The sequence below is a fragment of the Lathyrus oleraceus genome, chromosome 7 (genome assembly GCF_024323335.1).
Source record: "Lathyrus oleraceus cultivar Zhongwan6 chromosome 7, CAAS_Psat_ZW6_1.0, whole genome shotgun sequence".
NCBI classification, from domain to species: Eukaryota; Viridiplantae; Streptophyta; class Magnoliopsida; order Fabales; family Fabaceae; genus Lathyrus; species Lathyrus oleraceus.
The window spans coordinates 202,335,039-202,362,205 of record NC_066585.1 but is presented as its reverse complement, the minus strand read 5'-3'; the positions used below and the strand labels follow the sequence as shown (position 1 = coordinate 202,362,205).

Sequence of the window (27,167 nt, the reverse complement as noted above, 5' to 3'; positions counted from 1 at the left end):
AAACACAAGTTACATTAAAGGCAAGTTCATACCACGAGCTATCAAGTTCTCATCTGTTAGTAATTTGTAGTGAATTAATCTCCACAAAAGGAGAGGTTTAGAAGGAAGAAAGGTTGAATTCCATATGAGTTTGTCCCAAAACACATGTTGGGAGCAGGGACAAAGCTAGATGTAAGACACTTGGGGGGGCATGTGCCCCCACTTAATAAAGTTTTATTAAAAATTAAATATTATATCTTTTAAATTAATTATATCTTTTAAAATAGTAGTAGAAACAAAAAAATATATTAGACCATTTTAGATACCAAAATTTAAAATAGTGAAGTTTTGAGTAAAAATTTGTTAAACAATTTTAAATTCACCGAATCTGATTTATATATATATATATATATATATATATATATATATATATATATATATATATATATATAAAATTGTATTTTCTATATAAATATATTTTTATAAAATAATTTTGTCCCCACTAACTTATATTTCTGACTTCGTCCCTGGTTGGGAGGGAGTCTATTTGAAGGTTTAAACGATCTTAAGAGATATCTCCCCAGAGTCAATTAAATTTCAAATCCGTGTGACTTCAAAATCCTCCAAAGGAATGAGGGGTATTTGAATAATATTTAAAAAGTCTGGAGAAACTAATTATAAGTTCTTAGGGATGAATCATATTTTATCAAAGTTGATGTATTCTTTTAGAAAAATAATTGAATTTTATTATCCTCACACAAGATTGAACTATAAATGTTTGTGTCTTCAATATCATCCAAACTTTTAAAAGGTTTGAAAAAACTAATTATATGTTTTCTCGGATGAACCATCTTTTATCAAAGTTGGTGTATTCTTTTATAAAAATAATAGAGTTTTGTTTGCGTAGGATTGAATTAATAGACAGGTTTGGAAAAATAACTATAAATATTTTTGGATGGACCATATTTTATCAAATTTGGTGTATTCTTTTAAAAAAATAAAATAATTTTATTGTCCGAACATGGTGTGTTCTTTTTAAAAAAACTTTATTGCCCTCACGTAGGATTGAACTACGGACCTTCAGTTTACAAGACTGACGCTCTACCACTGAGCTATAAAGGCAATTTATGTATATGTAATTAATATCAATAAAAATAAATTTATAAATAATATTTATTAATTAACTGTTGAAGACTTTTATAAAATTATTATATTAACTATTATAATATTTATTTTCAAACTAATATTTTACAATTTTATTACTTACAATGAATTGTAGAGAAAATAAGCTTCATATTGCACTTAATTTTAAAAGAACATATCGTTTTCGATTGATTTCGATTCAATATGAGGATAACCCTAACAATGTTCATAGTCTCCTTTGATGCTACATTTTAAGCTTGTTTTCTTCCTTCTTATGACATGGAACCATTCAAAATTTCCTGAGCATGTCTCACCGAACCCAATTCCAAATTAAACCAACGTCTCAACGAGAAATAACAAAACAATCAAAGAAACTAAAACCTTCGCTCAAGCGGTCAATGTTGTTTGCTATACTTTGATGATTTGCATCGAACTCTCTTTGCTCTGGAAGGACCTTGGAAATAGGGGAGTGATTTTTCTTGGAAAATGGGGTGTAATTTTTCTTGGAAAAGGTTTTTTCAAGTTCACTTTGTCTTCCCTTGAAAATGTGAGGCGAGTTCGTGAATTCGGTGCGTGGCATCTATTTCCAAGTTTATTAAAGCTCTTTCCTTGATCTAAATATTTTACCCATAATATTCAAAAAAGAAATACTGCCCAAGTCTGGGTTTGATTCCATGGGCTAGCGCAAGAACATTGGCGTCTTAAGATTCTTTTTGCCATTGCAAGTAGTATATGAACTCCTATATGCTATGATATCGCTCCCATTAAACCCATAATTGATAGAACATTCGTACATTATGTTAGGTTGTTAGTAGATATGGATGTCTCTAGTGAATTTTGTTAAAAAATTCTTGTAGAAAGATAGGGGTTTGCCTTCTTTACAAACTTGGAATATGAAAACCTACCTCATTTTTGCACTTTGTGCAAAAAATCTAGTCACTCCTTAGATGTTTGAAGATTAGAAAATATAGTTGAATCAAATCTAACTGACCTATCTAATAAGATTCCTGGCCCTACCAAAGTTTTTGTTCCAAAACCTAAATTAAACAACACTGGAACTTTTGTCTTAAATGAGTAATACCATGTGGGAATTAGTACAACTGAGTCCATTCTTGGTATTCTCAAAGGCAAATAACCATTGGAGATCCATGAATCCAACATTGTAGGGCATCCTAATTTGGATGCTATGGTTAGGGATCAATTGGTAAATATCAATAACTAGGTTCAACTTTCACCTATTTTTAGCCAATCTCCCTCTAAGGATTTGAACCCTTCTCCTAACCAGGATCTAGCTAAATTACCACTCCTATGATGGTCAATACTAAGATTATAAGTCCAATAGATTCTAATTTTTTATGCCACAATTGAGGTGGAGGAATCTATCTCTAATTCTGAAGAAGGCAATGTTACAGAAAAGAAGAAGAAATTCTTGGAAAACTCTTGGGCAACCCTTGCTGGTCAACCTTAATCTAATCAACCTTCTTTCCAAATTGTTATGTCAAAGTCCTAAAAGAAAAAAATTCAAGTTGAGAAATTGATCTAGATTACTTTTTATAACCAGATCCGAAGTTGATAATCATAGACCTTCTCCATGAAGTGTGTATTTTAGAATGCCATGGGCCTAGCCAACACCCCCACAAGATTGGTCCTAAAGTCCTTTATCAAATCCCAAAAATCTAACTTTTTCTTTTTATCTGACCATCAGATGCCTTTCTCCAACTTCCCTAAGAGTTTCTTTGATACCTAAGGTTATAAGAACCTTTTGCCCAAAACTCTAGAATAAACATGGATCATAACCTTTGGTGTATTTGTGATAAATCCTTAAGCCGTTAAATCCTTTTGTCTATTGATCAAATGGTTTATTTTAGATTGGACATGGGCTACATCAATATTTGTATTTTTATGATCTATGCTCCCACCTATCACATGAAAATAAAATCTGTGTGCGTTGACCTGGATTTGATTCATAATTCCAATCCCCTCCCTTGGGGTTTCTTAGGGGATTTTAACTCTACCCTAGGGGGTCATGAACATAGTTGAAGAGTTTCTCCTAGTAGATCCACTTTCTTGGATTTTGAAAACTGGATTGATCAAAATAGCCTGGTAGATCTTGAAACCCGTGGGGCCTTTTTTACCTGGTGTAATGGGAGAATATGTTCTATCCTTATTGAAAGGAGGCTAGACAAAAATCTCTTTAACCAACCATGGGTAACTGACTATATTAAGTGGAATGTGTCCGCTTTACCTAAACTGAAATCTGATAATTTCCCAATCATCTTTGACATTAATTTTAATGCTATTAGAACTAGATCTCAGTTTAAATTTTACCAAATGTGGACTCTAAATGATAATCGACTCAACCTTATTCAGTCTTACTAGGACACTCCTCAAGTTGGTTTCCCCATATACGTTCTAACTAAGAAGCTTCAACCGTTAAAAGCTAGACTCAAATTTTGGAATATAGAAATTTTTGATAATTTGTACAAGAATGTCAAAGATAGTACCGATAAGCTGGTCCAAAATCAACTTCTCATTCAAAATGATGAAGCCTTTGAAGATCTGATTTTGAAAGAAAAAATGCTCAGGTTGAGTTGGAAAAAATTCTTGATATTAATGAGATTTTATGGAAAGAGAGGTCAAAAGTTTCCTCGCATCATGAAGGAGACAGAAACACCTCATTCTTCCATAGGATTACCAAGATCAAGGATTCTATAAATATTATTACCCACTTAATAGATGGAGATAATATCTTACTTGAATCTCAAAGCATTTCCACTCATGCCACCAATTATTTCACTAGTTGTTTGATAATGCAGTTGCAGGTCAGGATTTCCCTAATTTACATGATATCATTCCCTCCTTGATGTCTGAGAAAATGAACTCATTGATTACTTCACGTCCTTAAATGGAGGAAAATCACACACCTTACACTAGCATAATACTCATATTTGTGAAAAAAGCCAAATTTTACATTCAGCTTATTTTTATTATTGTAAGGATTTATTCCAAGTTAACCCAAATCTTCAGGTTTTGTTTAATTGTATTATAATTTAAACTAGATATTACTACGCAGTCCTTGAGATCGATATTTGGAAAAAATCCCTATTATTACTACATCGGCAAAATAGTACACTTGCTATTTTTTCGATCACTCATCTTATTTCAAACGAACAAAAATGCTTCACTGGGGAAGAAATATAAAAGATTGCATCTGCCTGGTCTCTGAGGCATTCAATTTTATTGACAAGAAAAGTTTTGATGAAAACCTAGCTATCAAAGTGATTGTGAATAAGGTTTTTGATACTTTGGGCTGGAACTTTTTTCTCAAGGTCTTAAAGCGTTTTTTATTCTGCTCTAAATTCATATCATGGGTCTCTACCATCCTTTCCTCAGCTTATATGTCAGTGATGGTCAATGGATCTTTTCATGGTTACTTCAAGTGTGCTAGAGGGTTTATACAAGGATACCTCTCTCTCTCTCTCTCTCTCTCTCTCTCTCTCTCTCTCTCTCTCTCTCTCTCTCTCCTCTCCTATTTTACTTAGCTGAAGAAGTCCTAAGTAGAGGGATAAAAAAAGGTTCTTAATGGAATCCTGAAATCTATAATGGGAACTAGGAACATGCCAATCCCCTCTCACATTCTATATGCAAGTGATATCCTCATCTTCCGCAAAGGCACTAAATCCAATATATTGCCTTCTCTTCCTTTTTTGCTTAATATAACAGGGCCTTTGGTCAAGTTTTTAGAAGAATCAAATCTTCATTGTTTGTTGGAAGTACGAGTAGCAATATGCTCAATAATTTGCTAGAAATCACTAGATTTAGTAAAGGCTCTCTTCTCTTCCCTTTCATTACATTGGAGTTCCTATATTCAAGGGTAAAGTAAAAGCAAATTTTTTACAACCTTTTGTAGACAAGATGATCACAAAGCTAGAAGCTTGGAAATGTTCATTACTCTCTATTGCTAGAAGAGCTCTGCTTGTCCAGTCAGGTTATTCATTATATAATCACTCATACCATTGAAGTGTACTATTGACCTATATCTCTTCTATAGAAAATTGTGGGGGCTTGGATTTTTTTAATTTAGAGTGGCAATTCGAAACACAAGAAAATGGTTACCATTTCTCGAAAAAAAGTGTGTCAACCTAACGTTTTGGGAGAATTAATCATCATATTGCTTCTACAATTTAGAATGAGATTAAATCAGAATACTACACTATTATGAAATACACATGTTGGTCTCTTGATGATGGTGCTAGGATTAACTTCTAGAAAGATGCTTGGTATGGAGAGCCTCTACTGAACTAGTTAGACTTGAATACTCAAAATCAAATGAGTTTAAATTTAAATAGCAAAGTCTCAGATTTCTTAGTTGGTAGCAGCCGGTCCTTCCCAACAACTTGGTTGTACATGTTCCCTTTTTTAGAGGTAAACACCAAAGACTTAACTCTTTCTGTTGATCGTGGTGATTTTCTGTCATGGAAAGATTCCAAAAATGGAAATCTCTCTCTAAAATATGCATATTAATTCAAACATCAAGATCACTTTGTTATCCCTTGGGCGGTTTCTATATGGAACACTTATGTCCCTCATTCTCATTATTTGCTTGCTTGGAGACTATTCAATTATAAACTTCCTACTAATGAGTAGCTTCAGTGCATAGGCATAAACACGGTATCTAGGTGCTCTCTATGCAAGAAAAATCAAGAAACCATATACCACTTGTTATTCTCCTATTCATTTGCCACTAACCTATGGATCTGGTTGTGTAAGCTCTTAAATATTGATGTTCGTATATCTTCTTCTGCTATTTGGGAATCATTTTCAAAGGCTAGCTTCCCTCAAGGCTGTTTTACAATTCAATCCTATTATATCTTCTTGGTCAACTCCATTGTATCTAAACCACCACGAATCCTAAAAACACTTATCTCACAAATCCAATCCCAACACGTGATACACCATCTGACCATCCCACTATTACAACCACAAAAAAACCATCTAAACCTACACAACCATAAGTTTCTGAAACAGTCCCCTAAGAACCTCAACCTCAGCCAAATCAACCATAAAATCCCCCTTCTGAAATTATCCATTCCATTCATGTATCCTTTAATATCGTTATTCCTGAAGCTCATGCCTTTACATAAGAAACACCAATACCACCAACACCACCAACTCAACCTAATATAGATGAACATTTTATTGACACCTTTATGGAACACATCAGAAACAGTAAACCCTCAACCACTGATTCCTCAAATCAAACCATTAATATTTCATCTGACATTGAAAAAGAACCTAAACCTGAACCTGAAATTGACCCTGAGGAGGTTGATGATTTAGTTAGATAGTTTGAATCTGAAGCAAATTAGCGTCTCCACTCTTTGACGCAAGATTGCATAAATTATGTAAATCCTACTGAGAGTGATGTTATCTAGGATGAATTCAGAAGATGGATAAATTCATGTCCCTAGGAACTGAGAGAACTCTATTACAAAGCTGCTCAAAAGAGATTTCATGACAATCATTCTGGAATCATATAGCCACTTCTGGAGATGTTCACTCAAAAACTTCCACCTACACCAGAAGCTGAAATAGAGACATAAGTCACTCCTTCTCCAGAAACTGAGATTGGAACTGTTTCTAGAACGAAGCTCTTGGTAGAATATAAACCCATTCCTCTTGTGCTGAAGACCTTGGAAGAACTTAAGAAAGAAAATGAAGTTTTTAGGTCTCCCTTGGACAAGCAAGAAGACATGTTCAAGGAACAGGCTCAGACCAACACGAAGATTGAAGGGTTACTTCAAGTGATCTTGTTAAGACTTCCACCCCCAACATAGAAACCATATTTTTTTAAATGTTGCTTTCCTTTATTTTGATTTCTTTTCTAGCTATGTATCTTTATCTTTTAAGTTAAATGAAATTTACTTTGTCTTTTATCTATATCTTTATCTTTCTGATTGATGACAAAGGGGGAGAATCGTAGATACAATTTTGATATATTTATTTCCCTTCTAATCCAAAACATTTATGACTCTGATATTTATTTCTAACATCTGACTCTGATTACTAAATTTTGGAAACTTTGATAAAGTTCACTAGTGTTACTAAGAAGATCCTCTTTAGTTAATCAGGATATTCAAAAGTTTAGCTAACAAAGCCATCCAAATTTAAGCTTCATAATTAACCAGGCTATCCAGAAATAAGAAACTAAGATATGGTTTTTAAACCAAGCTCTGATACAAGCCAACTTCTAATCAGGCTCTGACTCAAGGAATCAAGAATTTCTAACCAACATTCTGATATAATACATATTCTTAATAACCAGACTTTCTGATACAACACACTTTGATACATGAATTCAAAGAATCTCAAATCAGAAGAAATTTCAACCAGGCCTTCTTGTATAGGGAAGTTATTAATTTCATGCCGATTGAAACGTTTTAAATATTAAAATTATTTTGAGTCTTAAACTCAGGGGTAACTTGTAAACCTAACTCTGAAGTTTTAAGTTGAGAAATATTTTTAATAGTATAAAACCCAGGGGAGGTTACAAACCTCACTCTGATGTTTTTATGTGATTAAACCAAGTAAAAATTATTCATCAAAACACATGGTTCTGTCATCATCAAAAAGGGGGAGCTTGTAAGAACAAGATTTGGTTCTGCATCTGGCCTTATGTTTTCATGATAACAATACATAGATTCATAAATAACAAATTTGTACCATAATTGTTTTGTTTAGTGTGCAGATACTAGTTATAAGTTATGACTCTGAACGAATGACGTGTGACATCATCAAACTTTGAACCTAGTGCACTCTGACTGTAAGATGTGTTTTCTACAAGATAATTACGTTCTAGACTACTATACTAAATGCTTCTGAAGATTTCTCATCCAAAGCTTAATGACTTTGACAAGCAAAACCTCTGATGTTGTCAAGCTTTGAAGTCTTGCGCTCACAAAAATATGATAAACCGTGTCACCAGAGTTTGAAGACCAGGTTTTGAAGAACTGGATCAAGACTCTGAAGACCAAGTTTCTGAAGACTCTCTCAGACAGACTCTGATTCTTATTTTATGCATGCTTCATAAACTCTGAAGCCCTGAATATTTGAAGATATGATCAAAAAGGTTTATGCGAGAGAATATTACACAATACAAGATCAAATATTCTTTCCACTACACTGATCAAATATTGTACCATTGTGTCTCCCATTTTCACAGACCGTTTTGCAAGGACACAACTACATTTATGTATTCCATTTCTAGCCTCCAACGAATCTTTTCATTGCCTATATAAAGGAGTCTTGGAAGAATGGAACAATGCCAACACCAAGAGAATATCATTTACGTGAACATTGCATACTATGTATATTTTTGAGAAAGAGAAACAAACACACAAGAAACTTTTGTTCATACTCTTCATAGAAAATATTTTGTATGAAATACTTTGTAATTTATTTGTGTATTCTACTATCTTAGAAGCATTTTGTAACACACTTTGTATCTCAATCTTTGTGATTGTATTTCCTTGACTGACTAGGGTTTAGTCAGAATTACTCAAGAAGACATTGATAATTAGTCTTTATGGTTGTAATCAAGTTTGGTTATAGTGGATCAAGTCCTTGTGATAAGGCGAAATCACCTTGGCGGGTGGACTGGAGGTAGCTTTGTTAACAACGAACCAGGATAAAAATAGTTATGTTTATTATTTTTGTTCTTAGTTTTCTCATTGTCATTTTGGGTTGCAAAATTTTTTATTCTTGAAACCCAATTCAAACCCCCTTCATGTGTTTCCATTACCTTCAGAAGTTTTCAGAGGCTAAAGCTTTCAGAAGCTGCACAATCTTTAAGAGGCTGAACCTTTCAGAAGCTGCACAAGCTCTTAGAAGTTGAAGCCTTTAGAAGATGCATTCAAAAGTTGCATCGAGAAAATACTTTCATAAGCTACATAGAGAAGTTGAACACCATATCTTAGTGTAGTCTTGCCATATTATATTCCACCAAAGCTAAAGTTTGTTACACTTAGTTAGATGTTGTTAGATTCTGAGCTTCTATATAATCACTGGTGGTAACTAACTTGATCAATGAATGAATGAAATTTTGCTTCAATCTATCTATTTTCTCTGTTTTCATTCATCTTCATCATGATTCATGAAAACTTCATGGACTATCTTATACAAAATTCATTTGACTGAATTAAATTTTAATTATAGAGATTGTCGTCTCATATATAAATGTGTTATTTTGAGCCATTGAAAGAGGAACGCGATTTCAAAGGGATCACAAAATAAAAAAAATACTCAAAAGCTACACACATGCTCAAAAGGTAATGCATTTGAAAACAAAAGTATACTTTTGAATTTATTCTAAAAATATATTTTTAGATTTATTTTTGACAAAATAAGAGTGTAAATCACTTATAAAATGTTATGATAGATGTTCAAAAATATACTTTCAAATTCATAAAGAACAATTTTAGATTTACATATGATTCTTCACCATTAAAGGTGGAAAGAATATCCCCTTTGAAATACTCAAAATAAGAAAATCATTGACTTAATAATAACACTTTATTTCTCTTTTTTTCTTCCAACCAATACATTTATTGGTAAAATAATATTACTCTACTAAATGACCATATTTTAACTAAATAATTAAAGACAAACATTTATTTAGTATATGATTTATATAATAAAAGATAATTAATAATATCATCACATAACCCATTTTTATTTAATATTAATTAAAGTATTATTTAGAAAAACATTAACTATTTAAAAATTCACCTCTTAGAACTGCTAACTCCATCTCTAAATACAAGATTACATAGGGAAAATTACTAAATTAAAAAAGTTGGTTGAAGTAATACATTTGTTAATCATTTATATAATTTTACAATTTTTGTGTGAATATAGTTTCACAAAACTTTTCTTTATGAAAATATCATTTAATATTTGTATAAGAGTGTTTAGTTCAAATTGTACAAAAAAATACAAAATTTTGAGGGATTTATGAGTAAAATTTTCTTTTTGAAAATTGAAGAGAATCTTATAAAAAAAGAAAAAAAAATCAAGACAATCTTATATTTAGAAACAGAGGTAGTATTACACTATTGAGTTCCTTCCGAATAATTCTATTTCTTTTGTTATTATTTTATCAAATCATTTAAAACCAAAATTAAGGACAAGATAGAAAATGTCCTATTTGTACAAGATAAAGAGAAAATAATCTTTTCTTATTTAGATCAGTTACAACTTTTTTTTATCAAAACACTCTTCATTTTATGTGTCAATGACAAATATTATTTGTAGGTTTCAAATAAAAATTAATTTAGTTGTGAATGACCATCTTTTAACTAATAGATTAAAAGTAAATATTTGTCTAATAAATGTTTTTTTTGGAATTATCACCTTATTTAGTTTCTTCTAGATAATGAGAGTCCCAAAATATATTAAGAGCAAAAAAAATCAAAGGAAATCAACTAACCATGAGAGTCCAAAAACCCCATTAGAGTCTAAATTTATTGCAAGGAAGGCCTTGCTTGTTTCTGAAGTAATCCAAGCTAATGTCTATGTGAAGTGAGTCCCACCATGTGAAATCAAGGACATGAAGGCCTAAGCTATGTTAGACTTCCAAGGGGTGTTGATACCATTGAACCTAACTTGGTTTCTAGTAGATCAAATAAATTCACAAAGTTGATAATTCTTGCCAGCACCATATTTTTTCATTGAGGGGATCAGAACCTATTAATAATGTTCCAATAATTATCTAAAAAGTTGGTGATGTTTGAGACACCAGGTTAGAACTAAGAACAGATAACCACAAAATAAAGACAATCAAACCATATACGGTGAGTAATTTCCACATATTTAAAACACAAGTTACATTAAAGGCAAGTTCATACCACGAGCTATCAAGTTATCATCAGTTAGTAATTTGTAGTGAATTAATCTCCACAAAAGGAGAGGTTTAGAAGGAAGAATGGTTGAATTCTAGATGAGTTTGTCCTAAAACACATGTTGGGAGCAGAGACAAAGCTGGGTGTAAGACACTAGAGGCATGTGCAGTGGCGGTGCCAGATAAAAAAATTTGGGATGACCGCTAACGTAAAATAAAGATTATAAATAATATTTTAAATAAAACAGTAAAGTAAAATAAATACAAAGTTAATTACTAAAAATTTAAATTACATGACTTAAAACTACCTTAAAGTAATGCTTTACGCGTTCCGAGTGACTTGAAATCGTCAATAATTGACTCCGAACTAATGCTTGCACTAATCTCCCTTTCAATATATACTGTCATGCTATCTCTAAGAAACTCATCATCCATCTTGTTTCTCAACTTAGTCTTAATAATTTTCATTGCTGAAAAAGACCTCTCAGTTGTGGCCGTAGAAACGGGAAGAGTCATGATAAGACGAAGTAGTCTATCAATCAAGAAGTAAGTTTCAGCCTGTCCAGATGCAACCAAACATGAACATAGTTCTTGAATAGTTGATAAATTATTCAAGTTTGATGCTTGACGAGTAACAAATAGAAAATGTTGGAGTTGAAATTGCAAATTATTCTTCTCTTGATCACTAAAACCCATAGGATAATATTTTTCAACTAAAGAACAAATAGTATCAATGCTAAAAGCTTTATATCCATCCTTAGGAGATAAAGAACAAGAAAGAGTTAGCAAATCCATTGCCTGCTCACTGAATCTGCTATTCAACTCTTGTAACTGTTTGTCAATGGTAGTGAAAAAGATTTAAACTTTAAAGTAATGTTGAATTGTGACTTGATTCTCTTCAAGACGGGAGCGTCCAAATCTTGTTGTTGAATGAACATCATTAAGATCAGGAATCTCAATACCATGCTTTTCACAAAAAGATACCACTTTAGTAAACAATATATCCCAACCATTTTCTCTCAAACCTTGAATAAGGTGTTTTGTTGAACGAACCAAGTTCATAGCATTAACTACATCTTGATTTTTTTTGTAAGGCTTGACAAAGCATATCTGTTATTCCCATGATTTCTTTCATCAAGTGCAAAATAAATATAAAATCAAATGCCTTCAAGTAATTGTAACAACTATCTGCATCCCCACGTGTAGCATAACTCCCTCTATCTTTTGCAATTTTTTTAAAAACTAAACAAGTTGCTTCATACATGTTTATCAAGCTAGAAATTGAATCGTAATGTGATCCCCAACGAGCATCTCCAGCTTGTTTAAATGTACCAACTTGATTTGCACCTTTACCAGTTACAATCTCATCAATCTCTAACAAATAAGCAATTTCTTCTAATTGGGCAGCTTGTAACTCATTATGACGCTTTGTAGAAGAACAAACAACATTCACAATAAAGATCATATTCTCAAAAAATTTATGAACAGGTTTGACTTCTCTTGATGATGTAGCTAATGCAAGTTACAATCGATGAGCAAAACAATGAACATAGTATGCATAAGGACAATCCTTCATAAAGAGGGATTGTAAACCATTCCGTTCTCCTCTCATATTGCTAGCACCATCATACCCTTGGCCACGAATGTTAGAAACATCAAGGTTATGTCGAGAAAGTATATCACATATTGCTTCCTTAAGAGTTAAAGATGTGGTGTTTTTAACATGTGCCACATCAAAAAATCTCTCTTGTATTAAACCAACTTTATCAACAAATCTTAATACAAGAGCCATTTGTTCCTTTTTTGACTCATCACGAGCTTCATCAACAACGATACAAAAAATGGAATCACCAATTTCCTCACGAATACTCTTTTTCACCCTACTAGAAAGAATTTGCAAGAGCTCTTTTTGAATTTGATGTGAAGTATACTTGCAATTTTGTGGAGCATTTTCCAACACAACTTTTGCAACTTCATCATTGTAGGATGCTAAAAGTTTCAATAACTCAAGAAAGTTACCTTGATTTCTTGATTTGCTACTTTCGTCGTGACCCCTAAAAGCACAAGCTTGTAGTGTTAACCAACGAACAGTGTCAATTGAAGTCTTGAGTCGTAATCGATTATTCATTCTTTGACTTGAACTTTGCACTTGAATAACATTTCTAATATGACCATCTTGATTCAACAAGTTTTGACAAGCTTTCATTGCATTGTTGTGTGGTGAGGAAGGATCCTTCCCTATGTATTTAAGAAAGGAACAATGTTTTCCATTCCTAACTTTCTTCCAATTTCTAAAACCCATAGAAATACAGACAAGTGATCTGGGACGTCCACTTAGTTTTTTGATAAAAAGGTAACATGGTAAGCAATATGCGGCATCTTCAGATGCTTCAGATGGTGAATATTCTAACCATGATGGAAATATGCTAAACCAAGTATGTTGAAACCTTCTTAGATGATCCTCGTTACCGGACAAAGGATAGTTTTCTAAATGAATTTGATATGGACCCCATTTTAGATAAGCTCTTCGTATTGCATCCACTTGATTTGGTGGATATTGCCAAATCGGAGGACGCTTTCCAGGATCGTGTTCCAAAGAATTTTCAAAACCATGATGCTCTTCAATTGTTGGATTCTCAAGAACTGTTTCAGATTCGGATGTCAGGATTATAATTTCTTCATCTCTCTCTCTTCTCTTTCAATTTCACATGCTTTCCTTTTGAAAAAAGAATCAATTTTCCTATTATTCATCTTTACTCTTCCTATAATATCATATCAGATCCAAAAATCAATTTAGAGAACATAAAAATTAAAAGAGAAAAAAATTAATAAACTTAATTAATCAACTTTAACCCGTTTTCAAATACCGGTAACTTCACTATTAAAAATTAGCAGCAACAATGATTAAATAAACCTTATTACAGTGTATAACTATATTTGTAAATTACAGTGTTATGAATTGACTTAATAAACCTCATATAGATTATTTTAACACATCAAGAAAGAAGAACCCTAAAAATCTCAAAAACACAAATCAAGCAATCACTTTAATTTGTTATTTTTTATAAAAGAAGAATGAATAAAGTTTTTTACCTGTTAGATGCCGATCACTTTAATCTGTTCCGATTCCGGTGCCGGTAGCAAACCCATATGAGAAAGAAAGGAAAGGTAGGAGCTTTTTACCTTATTTGTATTTTAACCTAACTTTGAATGAAAAAGAAAAAAGAAAAATTAATTTTAATTTAAAATAAGGATGTTTTAGTAATTTAATATATATGAATTAAAAAAAAAGTTGAGGGGTGGCCGTGGCCTTCCCACGTCCCCCCTCAGTTCCGCCACTAGGCATGTGCCCCCACTTAACAAAGTTTTATTAAAAATTAAATATTATGTCTCTTAAATTAATTATATTTTTTAAAATAGTAGTAGAAACAAAAAAAATATATTTGACCATTTTAGATACCAGAATTTAAAATAGTGAAGTTTTGACATAAAATTTCTTAAACAATTTTAAATTCACCGAATATGATTTATATTTATTTTATTGTATATTTAATTTTGTCCCCACTAAATTATATATAATTGTATTTTCTATATTAATATATTTTTATAAAATAATTTTGTCCCCACTAACTTATATTTCTGACTTCGTCTCTGGTTGGGAGGGAGTGTATTTGAAGGTTTAAGCGATCTTAAGAGATATCTCCCCAGAGTCAATTAAATTTCAAATCCGTTTGTCTTTAATATCCTCCAAAGGAATGAGGGGTATTTGAATAATATTTAAAAAGTCTGGAGAAACTAATTATAAGTTCTTAGGGATGAATCATATTTTATCAAAGTTGATGTATTCTTTTAGAAAAATAATTGAATTTTATTATCCTCACACAAGATTGAACTATAAATGTTTGTGTCTTCAATATCATCCAAAATTTTAAAAGGTTTGAGAAAACTAATTATACGTTTTCTCGGATGAACCATCTTTTATCAAAGTTGGTGTATTCTTTTATAAAAATAATAAAGTTTTGTTTGCATAGGATTGAATTACTGACTTTCAGGTTTGGAAAAATAACTATAAATATTTTTGGATGGACCATGTTTTATCAAACTTGGTGTATTATTTTAAAAAAATAAAATAATTTTATTGTTCGTCAGATGAACCATATTTTATCAAACGTGGTGTATTCTTTTAAAAAACTTTTATTGCCCTCACGCAGGTGTATTCTTTTAAAAAACATTTATTGCCCTCACACAGGATTGAACTACGGACCTTCAATTTACAAGACTGACGCTCTACCACTGAGCTATAAGGACAATTTATGTGAATGTAATTAATATCAATAAAAATATATTTATAAATAATATTTATTAATTAATTGTTGAAGACTTTTATAAAATTATTATATTAACTATTATAATATTTATATTCAAACTAATATTTTACAATTTTATTACTTACAATGAATTGTAGAGAAAATAAGCTTCATATTGCACTTAATTTTAAAAGAACATACCATTTTTGATTGATTTCGATTCAATATGAGGATAACCCTAACAATGTTCATAGTCTCCTTTGATGCTACATTTTAAGCTTGTTTTCTTCCTTCTTATGACATGGAACCATTCAAAATTTCCTGGCATGTCTCATTGAACCCAATTCCAAATCAAACCAACGTCTCAACGAGAAATAACAAAACAATCAAAGAAACTAAAACCTTCGCTCAAGCAGTCAATGTTGTTTGATATACTTTAATGATTTGCATCAAACTCTCTTTGCTCTGGAAGGACCTTGGAAAATGGGGAGTGATTTTTCTTGGAAAATGGGGTGTAATTCTTCTTGTAAAATGTTTTTTCGAGTTCACTTTTTCTTCCCTTGAAGATGTGAGGCGAGTTCGTGCATTTGGTGCGTGGCATCTATTTCCAAGTTTATTAAATCTCTTTCCTTGATCTAAATATTTTACCCATAATATTCAACAAAGCAACATTGCCTAAGTCTGGGTTTGATTCTATGGGCTAGCACAAGAATATTGGCGTCCAAAGATTCTTTTTTCCATTGCAAGTAGTATATGAACTCCTATATGCTATGATATCGCTCCCATTAAACCCATAATTGATAGAACATTCAGACATTATGTTAGGTTGTTAGTAGATGTGGATGTATCTAGTGAAATTCATTACAGAATTCTTGTAGAAAGATAGGGGTTTGCCTTCTTTACAAACTTGGAATATGAAAACCTACCTCATTTTTGCACTTTGTGCAAAAAATCTAGTCACTCCTTAGATATTTGAAGATTAGAAAATAGAGTTGAATCAAATCTAACTAACCTCTCTAATAAGATTCCTGGCCCTACCAAAGTTTTTGTTCTAAAACCTAAATTAAACAACACTGGAACTTTTGTATTAAATGAGTAATACCATGTGGGAATTAGTACAACTGAGTCCATTTTTGGTATTGTCAAAGGCAAATAACCATTGGAGATCCCTGAATCCAATATTGTAGGGCATCCTAATTTGGATGCTATGGTTAGGGATCAATATATAAATATCAATAACTAGGTTCTAAGGATTTGAACCTTTCTCCTTACCAGGATCTAGCTAATCTCCCTCTAAGGATTTGAACCCTTCTCCTTACCAGGATCTAGCTAAATTACCACTCCTATGATGGTCAATACTAAGATTATAAGTCTAATAGATTCTAATTTTTTTATGCCACAATTGAGGTGGAGGAATCTATCTCTAATTCCGAAGAAGACAATGTTAGAGAAAAGAAGAAGAAATTCTTGGCAAACTCTTGGGCAACCCTTGCTGGTCAACCTTAATCTAATCAACCTTCTTTCCAAATTGTTATGTCAAAGTCCTCAAAGAAAAAAATTCTAGTTGAGAAATTGATCTAGATTACTTTTTATAACCAGACCCAAAGTTTATAATCATAGACCTTCTCCATGAAGTGTGTATTTTATAATGCCAGGGGCCTAGCCAACACCCCCAAAAGATTGGTCCTAAAGTCCTTTATAAAATCCCAAAAATCTAACTTTTTCTTTTTATCTGAGCATCAGATGCCTTTCTCCAACTTCCTTTAGAGTTTCTTTGATACCTAAGTTTATAAGAACCTTTTGCCCAAAAATCTAGAATAAACATGGATCATAATCTTTGGTGTATTTGTGATAAATCCATAAGCCCTTAAATCCTTTTGTCTACTGACCAAATGGTTTATTTTATATTGTACATAGGCTACATCAGTATTTGTATTATTATGATCTATACTCCCACCCGTCACATGAAAATAAAATATGTGTGGGTTGACCTGGATTTGATTCATAATTCCAATCCCCTCCCTTGGGGTTTCTTAGGGGATTTTAACTCTACCCTAGGGGATCATGAACATAGTTGAAGAGTTTCTCCTAGTAGATCCACTTTCTTGGATTTTTAAAACTGGATTGATCAAAATAACCTGGTAGATCTTGAAACCCGTGGGGCCTTTTTTACCTTGTGTAATGGGATAATAGGTTCTAACCTTATTGAAAGGAGGTTAGACAAAAATCTCTGTAACCAACCATGGGTAACTGATTATATTAAGTGGAATGTGGCTGCTTTACCTAAACTGAAATCTGATAATTTCCCAATCATGTTTGACTTTAATTTTAATGCTATTAGAACTAGATCCCAGTTTAAATTTTACCAAATGTGGACTCTAAATGATAATTGCCTCAACCTTATTCAGTCCTACTAGGACACTTCTCAAGTTTGTTTCCCCATGTACGTTCTAACTAAGTAGCTTCAACCGTTAAAAGCTAGACTCAATATTTGGAATATAGAAATTTTTGATAATTTGTACAAGAATGTCAAAGATAGTACCGATAAGCTGGTCCAAAATCAACTTCTCATTCAAAATGATGAAGCCTCTGGAGATCTGATTTTGAAAGAAAAAATGCTCAAGTTGAGTTGGAAAAAATGCTTGATATTAATGAGATTTTATGGAAAGAGAGGTCAAAAGTTTCCTAGCATCATGAAGGAGACAGAAACACCTCATTCTTCCATAGGATTACCAAGATCAAGGATTCTATAAATATTATTACCCACTTAATATATGGAGACAATATCTTGCTTGATTCTCAAAGCATTTCCACTCATGCCACCAATTATTTCACTACTTATTTGATAATGCAGCTGCAGGTCAGGATTTCCCTAATTTACATGATATCATTCCCTCCTTGATGTCTAAGAAAATGAACTCATTGATTTATTCACGTACTTAAATGGAGGAAATTCAAAGTGTTGTGTTCAACCTTTGTAAGGATAGTTCTCATGGACCTGATAGGTTTGGTGGGTTCTTTTACCAAACCCTTGGAGCAATGTGCAGATAGACGTGTCTAAAGTTGTGATGCAATTATTTAATCAAGAATGAATTCTTCCAAATTTTAATGTTAACACTATTATTCTTATCCCTAAGAAATATTAGGTTATTTCTTTGGAGAAGTTTATACCAATAGCTCTGTCAAATTTCAAATTATTACAAAGGTCTTGGATGATAGGCTAAATTCCTTTACGCCCCATCTTATTTCAAATGAACACAAAGGTTTCATCGGGGAAGAAATATCATACATTGCATCTTCCTGGTCTTTTAGGCATTCAATCTTCTTGACAAGAAACATTTTGGTGGAAACCTAGCTACCGAAGTGGATGTAAATAAGGCTTTTGATACTTTGGACTGGAACTTTTTTCTCAAGGTCTTAAAGTGTTTTGGATTCTGCTCCAAATTCATATCATGAGTCTCTACCATCCTTTCCTTAACTCATATGTCAGTGATGGTCAACGGATCTCTTCATGGTTAATTCAAGTGTGCTAGAAGGGTTAGACAAGGAGACCCCCCATCTCCTCTCTTCTTCTGCTTAGTTGAAGAAGTTCTAAGTAGAGGGATCACAAAAATGGTTCTTAATGGAAGCTTGAAATCTATAATGGGAACCAGGAACATGCCATCCCCCTTTCACATTTTATATGCAGATGATATCCTCATCTTCTACAAAGGTACTAAATCCAATATTATGGCATTCTCTTCCTTTTTTGATTAATATGCCAGGGCCTCTAGCAAGGTTTTTAGCACCGTCAAATTTTCATTGTATGTTGGAAGTATGAGTAGCAATAGGCTCAATAATTTTCTAGAAATCACTAGATTTAGTAAATGCTCTCTTACCTTTCATTACATTGGAGTTCCTATATTCAAGGGTAAAGTCAAAGCAATTTTTTTACAACCTTTTACAGACAAGATGATCACAAAGCTCGAAGCTTGGAAATGTTCATTACTCTCTATTGATGCAAGAGCTCTGCTTGTCCAGCCAGGTTATTCATTCTATGATCACTCATACCATTGGAGTGTACTATCGACCTATATCTCTTCTAAAGTAAATTGAGGGGGCCTGCAATTTTTTTTATCTATAGTGGCAATTCGAATCACAAGAAAATGGTCATTGTTTCCCGGAAAAACGTGTGTCAACCTAAGGTTTTTGGAGGCTTAGGCAATAGATCTTTAATCTTCCTTAATGCTTTTTCAAATAGCAAATTATGCTTGGAAATGATAAATTCTAATGAATATTGGGATTTTATCCTTTGAAACAAAATGCTTATGCCTAATGGGAGAATTAATCATCATATTGCTTCTACAATTTAGAATGGGATTAAATCAAAATACTACACTATTATGGAATACACATGTTGGTCTTTGGGTGATGGTGCTAGGATTAACTTCTGGAAAGATGATTGGTATGGAGAGCCTCTACTGAATTAGTTATACTTGAATTCTCAAAATAAACTGAGTTTAAATTTAAATAGCAAAGTCTTAGATTTCTTAGTTGATAGTAGTTGGTCCTTCCCAACAGTTTGGTTGTACTGATTCCCTTTTTTAGAGGTAAGAACCAAAGGTTTAACTCTTTGTGTTGATTATGGTGATTTTCTGTCATGGAAAGATTCCAAAAATGGAAAAGTCTATCTAAAAGATGCTTATCAATACATACATCAAGCTCACTTTGTTATCCCTTGGACAGTTTCTACATGGAGCACTTATGTCCTTCCTTTTCATTCTTTGCTTACTTGGAGACTGCTCAATTATAAACGTCCTACTGATGAGAAACTTCAGTGCATAGGAATAAACACGATATTTATGTGCTCTCTATGTGAGACAAATCAAGAAACCATGAACCACTTGTTCTTCTCCCGTTCATTTGCTACTAACCTATGGACCTGGTTGTGTAAGGTCTTAAATATTTATGTTCATATATATTATTCTGCTATTTGGGAATCATGTTCCAAGGATAGCTTCCCTCAGGGCTGTTTTACAATTCAATCATATTATATCTTCTTGGTCAACGCCATCCGGAGCACAAGGAATTCTGCAAGGTTCAATGGTCAACCTTTCCAATTTCATTCTATATGCAATCACATCATAGTTCATGTGCAAATGTCCTTCTCTAAATTGAACCTTACCTACAAACACTACTGGTTTGATTTTGTGGTCCTTAAGTCCTTTAATGTCCCCATTCATCATACTAGGGCCTCGATTATCAAATATATATTTTTGGAATCCTCCTCCTCAAATTGGATAAAATGTAATGTGGATGAAGCTTACTCTTCTAATCTAGGATCTGAGGGTTGTGGGGGGATTTTTAGGTTAAACTCAGGCCTCTTCACTTTGGCGTTTGTTGAACCACTCCCTTGGCTAAACTCCTTGTTACTTGAATTTTGGGTGGAATCTGATTCTATAACAGTGGTTAAAGCATTCTCATATTCTAATTTGGATTTGGTATCATGAAAACTGAGAAACACGTGGTTTTCTTGTATCAAGGTTATTATAAACACATCATTCATCAATTCACATATTTACATAAAAAGGAAATAGTTGTGCGGATTTTTTGCTAACTTAGGTCGCACGTCTATAACCTTCACTCTTTTTAACTTTATACCTATTGACATTAGAAATGACTATGTAAAAAATAGGCTAGGTTTATCTTTTTATAGATTTAAATACTTTTGAGTGGGTATTGGCCTAGTCCCCCACTTCTATGTGTATCAATCTCTTTTTTAATATATTATCCTTCATTCAAAAAAGAACACATGCAATACACGAGATAAAAATAGTAATATTGATAAAATACCAAAGTATTTAAAAATATCCACTTTATAGAAAATAAAAATGTTAATAACAAAAATAATCAAACAATTTTAGTAAAAAAAAATTCACACTATTATTTTAGCGTTGTGTTTTTTAATTTCTTCGGATATGAAAATTATATGTTCTTAGCAATATAAAATGTAGACAATTAAAGAACATAGAATATAAATAACACAAGGAATTATAATATTTCCTTTATCAATCAATGATACATCTAGCCCCTTCACACATTAAAGGATTTTCCATTATGTTAGATCTTTGTATAAGTCTTACCCCTAGACCTCTCCTACAATCTTCTAACATAAACACCAAACACTATGGTGGATTTTGAATTAGCCTAATTCAAAAGACCTTTTCCAAATTATCCAACACTATGATGATTCTCACATAAATCAAAAAGTACAATATTTTATGTTTACAACATTTAGAAAGCACAACACTTTCTATTGCAAATACTTTTTAGAAACACATCACTTTCTATTACAAACAATTTTCACCACACACTTAGTGATCATAATCGAATTTGAAACATATTTTGAATATATGAAATTTTTTTGAATCAATTCCAATACAAAAAATTGATCTTCTCTTTCAAGGTACAATTCAAAGATAATAACCTTAATTTCTTAGAAACCTTTTGCAAAGATATGATAGTTTATGCAGAAAAGATTTCAAGGTTTTGGATGAATGAATCACTTAAAATATATTTAAATTATATATAAATTTGAATGAAATAAGTAATTTTAAAAATTATGTATTTTGCCTTAAATACATATTAAGACATATCTATGAAATGTTGCAAAAGATTGTAGAGGTTCCCTGACGATTTGCATTGATTTGGAATGATATTGGTTCATGTTTTTCAAAAATTTGCATGGCGTAATCGGTTACACATATGATGTAACTTGTTACCACCTTTGAAAAGGGTTAAAATTTCTGGCAGAATGGGCATGTAACCGATTAAAATACAGTGTAACCTAATATTGAAATTTGAAAAACGAGTTTGAATCTTGCTTGGCTTAGGTGACATTAACACGTGGATGCTTAGGAACATTAAAGATTAAAATATGTGTGATTTTTTTAGCATCTAAGGATATACATAATGTGAATTATAATTGAATACATTTTCTCCATGACCAATTTCTTTTAATTCAACATCAAAGGTATTTTGCAATCTTTAAATTTGATTGAGCTAGACTTTAACCTTTTTGTTATTTGATAAAATTTTGCCTTAATCAAAACTAAACTTAGATAGATGATGAACATATTTTTCAAAATCTCTCTGTTTTTTATGATGATAAAATATATGGATAGGAAGTTTTTGTTTGACACTTAATCCCCTCTGTTATAATTAAATCAATTCAATATACATGCAAAACATGTTATGAAATATATTTTATGTGTAATCAAAATAGTCATACAAGCATGTATAAAATTATAGGATCGATAAATTGATTATAGAATACCTAGACCCATTGAGAAAATTGCCTTTGACGGTACTCCTAAAAAAACCCAGAAGTTGATGGCTTTTGTGGTTCTTCCTCAACCGGTACTCCTTATGCCTCAAATTTTCTTCATATGAGGAGAAGAGATAATTTTCTTGTGTACGGCATATTGGAGACCATAGCCTATATATAGTGTGATGGCCAATTAGGATTCCCATTATTTCTAAATGGATCATCCTGATATCCACTCATATTTGAGCCCATACCCAATTATTTAATTAATTAAATAATTTCTAAATAAAATCTAATAAGCCTTTTAACTCTATTTGATCACTTAATTATTTAAGGCACTTAATTGATAAAATAGCTAATATAATTAATATATATATATATATATATATATATATATATATATATATATATATATATATATATATATATATATATTATATAATATATATATAAATATAAAATATATATATATATATATATATATATAAATATAAAATATAAATATATATATATATATATATATATATATAAAATATAAAATATAAATATATATATATATATATATATATATATATATATATATATATATATATATATATATATATATATATATGCTCATATAATAATCATTGGGATATTAAAATAATATATTAAAAATATTCCAACAATCTCCCACTTGGGCGATATATCTTAATAATTATATCACAGTTCTTTAGGCGCACATCTGAATGCTATTTATCCTTAGATTTCAACTTTACAATCTGATCCACCTCATACATCAATAATGAGACCATCACGACTGTAGTCACTAACATATAATATGACAGAACCCTGACGACCACCACATTAACGTACTTGATGACATAAATCGATATGGATGAGTGGCATGAAAATTTCATGCAATGTGATCTCTAAATCATGCATATTTCCATCTGGTCCTACTGGAGTCTTTAGTGAGATCGAACTGAAGTTCCTTAGGTGCAGAAAATTTGATATTGTTATAACAATAGTACCTCATAAATTTTTATTTCTGCAGAAAATTAAACATAAGATAAAGTTTATACCAAAAGAAAACAAAAACATAGAACATACAAAAATGAGTAAAAAACTCCCACTAATCAAAGGCAACCTCAAAACCAAGACCCATGTGAAAAACATGCCCATGAAAAGCCTTAGGTGTCAAACCTTTGGTTAGTGGGTCAGCTAGCATTAAGTCTGTCCCTATATGTTCTATCAAAATTTGCTTCTCCTGAACTCTTTCTTTCACAACAAGATACTTGATATCAATAAATTTCGATTTTGTAGAACTCATATTGTTGTTGGAGTAAAGCACAACTGCACTATTGTCATAATAAACCTTTAAGGGCCTTTCAATGATCCTAACAATATATAGGCTTATGACAATGTTCCGCAGCCAGATTGCATGATTTGATGCCTCAAAGCAAGCCACAAACTCTTCTGCCATGGTGGAGGGAGCCACTAAATTCTGTTTGGAAGACTTCTAGGAGATGGCTCCTCGAGCCAAGAGAAAGATGTAACCATATATGGAATGTATGCTATCCGTGCATCCTGCAAAATCTGAGTCAGAATACCCAATGATCTCCAAGTTATCTGACTTTATATAAATGAGCATGAAGTCTCTTGTTCTTTTCAGGTAGCGCATTACACGCTTTACTGCTATCCAGTGTTGCATATCAGGGTTGCTTAGATATCTTCCAAGAACTCCTACAATGAATGCTAAGTCGGGACGGGTGAAAACTTGAGCATACATAAGACTTCCCACAGCTGAAGCATATGGAACCTTATGCATCTCTTCCTTTTCAAGATCCATAGTGGGCCACAGTTTGAGACAAAACTTGTCTCCTTTAGCAACATGTATGTCTCCTGGTTTACTATCTTTCATGGAGAATCTATCCAGAACTATATCAATGTAGCTCCTTTGTGACAATCCTAAAAGACCCCTAGAATGGTCTCTAAGTATTTGAATTCCTAAGACAAAGGCGGTCCCAAGATCTTTCATCTCAAATTTATTTGTGAGAAATCTCTTGGTTTCGTGCAATGATCCTATATTGTTGCTTGCCAAAAGGATATCATCTACATATAGTACCAAGATTTTTTTTTACTCCCACTGAACTTTTGGTATACACAATTATCAACTAGATTGGCCTCAAAACCAAATGAGGATAACTTGGATCTCCTGATACACAATTATCAATTGGTATACACAATTAAGGCCATAATTATCAACTGGTATACACAATTAAGGCCATAAATGTATTTCTTGAGTTTGCAAACCATAGACTTTGGGTCTCCTGATACAAAGTTTTCTGGTTGCACCATATATATTGTCTCTTCAATGTTTCCATTTAGAAACACGGTCTTTACATCCATCTGATGCAACTCTAAATCAAAATGAGCTACCAATGCCATCATGATCCTAAGAGAGTCTTTCGAAGAAACTGGAGAAAAAGTCTCTTTACAATCAATTCCTTCCTTTTGAGTAAAGCCTTTTACGACAAGACGAGCTTTATATATCTCAATGTTACTCTTTGAATCCCTTTTGGCTTTAAATATCCATTTGCAACCAATGAGTTTCTTTCCATCAGGTAATTTGACGAGATCCCAAACATCATTTTCAGCCATCGACTTCATCTCATCCTTCATAGCATCAACCCACTTAAGAGAGTTTGGACTCCGCATAGCTTGACTAAAGTTGATAGAATCTTCCTTAGTCAAACCAATTCCATCCTCACGTTCCTGAAGAAATACAACATAATAATTTGAAATTGCACTCTTTCTCTCTCTAGTGGATATTCTTAATGGTGGCTCTTGAGGTTGTTGAGTTTGAACTATAGGTCATGCTTGGGGAAGAAACTCAATATCGTCTTGTTCTTGAGGTATGTTAACATCAATGTTTATTTCAGGATCTATTTCTGGAACAAAGATATGTACAAAGACTTGATCATTGTGAGAAACAATTTCTTCATCAAAGATAACACTCCTTATGCTTCCTTCCCCTCCAAACTCTACATCCTCAAGGAATCTTGCATTTCCCATTTCAAAATTTGTTCTAGTGACGAGATTGTAAAACTTGTACCCGTAAGAGCGTTCAACGTATTCAATAAAATAACAGCTAATTGTCTTTGCATCCAACTTACCTTCATGAGGCCTCACTTCAGCTGGACATCCCCAATCGTGTAAGTGTCTAATGCTAGGCTTTTTCCCAGTCCATAACTCATAAGAGGTTTTAGATACTACTTTACTAGGTATTTTATTAAGGATATAAACTGGAGTCTTTAATGCTTCTCCCCAAAATGACTTTGGAAGTGAAGAATGACTAATCATACTCCTTACCATGTCCTTAAGAGTCCGGTTTCGTCGTTCTGCAACTCCATTCATGTTGGGTTTTCCCGACATTGTGCATTACGGAACAATTCCATACTCATTCAGGAAAAGCGCAAAGGGCCCTGGACGTTGTTCCCCTGATCCATCATATCGACCATAGTATTCACCACCACGGTCGGATTTGACAACTTTTATTTTCTTTCCAAGTTGAAGTTCGACTTCAGCTTTGAATGACTTGAACACGTCCAAAGATTGAGATTTATCATGAATCAAATACAGGTTTCCATACTGTAAGACCCCAAGTTTTACCCTAAGATCCCTCATGCAATTCCATCATAAGCATTAGCATTGGGATCATACCTTGGCATCCTCCTTACCCCTCTTTCATTGGGTTTGTTTTGGGAGATCTCACCAAGCACTTTGTGATTATATCATACTTGTATATCATCATTTCACTAACCAAAATACCAAAAACACCTCTTTGCATTTGTCTAACTCTTTTGTAGGAAGGGCATGATTCCATTGATTCATCAAGTTCACATCTAGGGTTTGAGACCCTCATGAACAAAGAGCACAACCAAGAATTGATTCAAGAATGGTTATGAACATCATATATGAGTCCCAATGTTCTCTACATATTATATTGATCATTTTTTCTTCAAGAATTTGATGGTGATTTAGCTTGGAAACCCTAGTTTGACTAGGTATCTTGAGTAACTTCTCCAACAAGCTATCTCACCAATTGATCAAATTTCTTAAGGGACACTTCAAATTTCATCATCTTAAGCATATATGATCTACCATGAGCCTAGAAAGTCAAGATAATTGGAAGTTAGCAAGTTGGTTGATGGTGGTTGGCCAGATAATTCATTTGATCAAAACTGGGTCTCCCTAGACCCTATCTCCTATAATTTTCACCATATGAAAATTATTCCAAGATAAAACTTATTCTAAATGACATTACAAACAACTTTCATGTTGAGAACTAGAGCTAGTTTTTCTTGGAAAATCATTTTCTATGTTGAAACATTATAGGTCATTTTGTCTAAACCCTAATTTGAAAGTCAACTTCCCAAGGTCATAACTTGCTCAATTTTTATGATATGAAAGATTTCCAATTTTAAAAATCAAATTCAATATGTCTACTTCAACTTTGATATTTGGAGTGGGAGCTAATTCAACTTTTTTG

The 27,167-nt window shown here is 32.4% G+C and overlaps 1 protein-coding gene and 2 non-coding genes across 3 annotated transcripts; all 3 read right to left on the bottom strand.

Annotated features, from left to right (window-relative positions):
* Window positions 1–1,029: 1,029 nt before the first annotated feature.
* On the bottom strand, window positions 1,030–1,101 carry TRNAT-UGU (transfer RNA threonine (anticodon UGU)). The gene has a single exon. It is a non-coding gene; the product is annotated as a tRNA-Thr (tRNA).
* Window positions 1,102–15,256: 14,155 nt separating this feature from the next.
* On the bottom strand, window positions 15,257–15,328 carry TRNAT-UGU (transfer RNA threonine (anticodon UGU)). The gene has a single exon. It is a non-coding gene; the product is annotated as a tRNA-Thr (tRNA).
* Window positions 15,329–24,134: 8,806 nt separating this feature from the next.
* Window positions 24,135–24,653, bottom strand: LOC127102923 (secreted RxLR effector protein 161). Its single transcript, XM_051040240.1, has one exon. It carries the CDS (start codon window positions 24,651–24,653, stop codon window positions 24,135–24,137), a length of 519 nt encoding a protein of 172 aa, XP_050896197.1.
* Window positions 24,654–27,167: the final 2,514 nt, after the last annotated feature.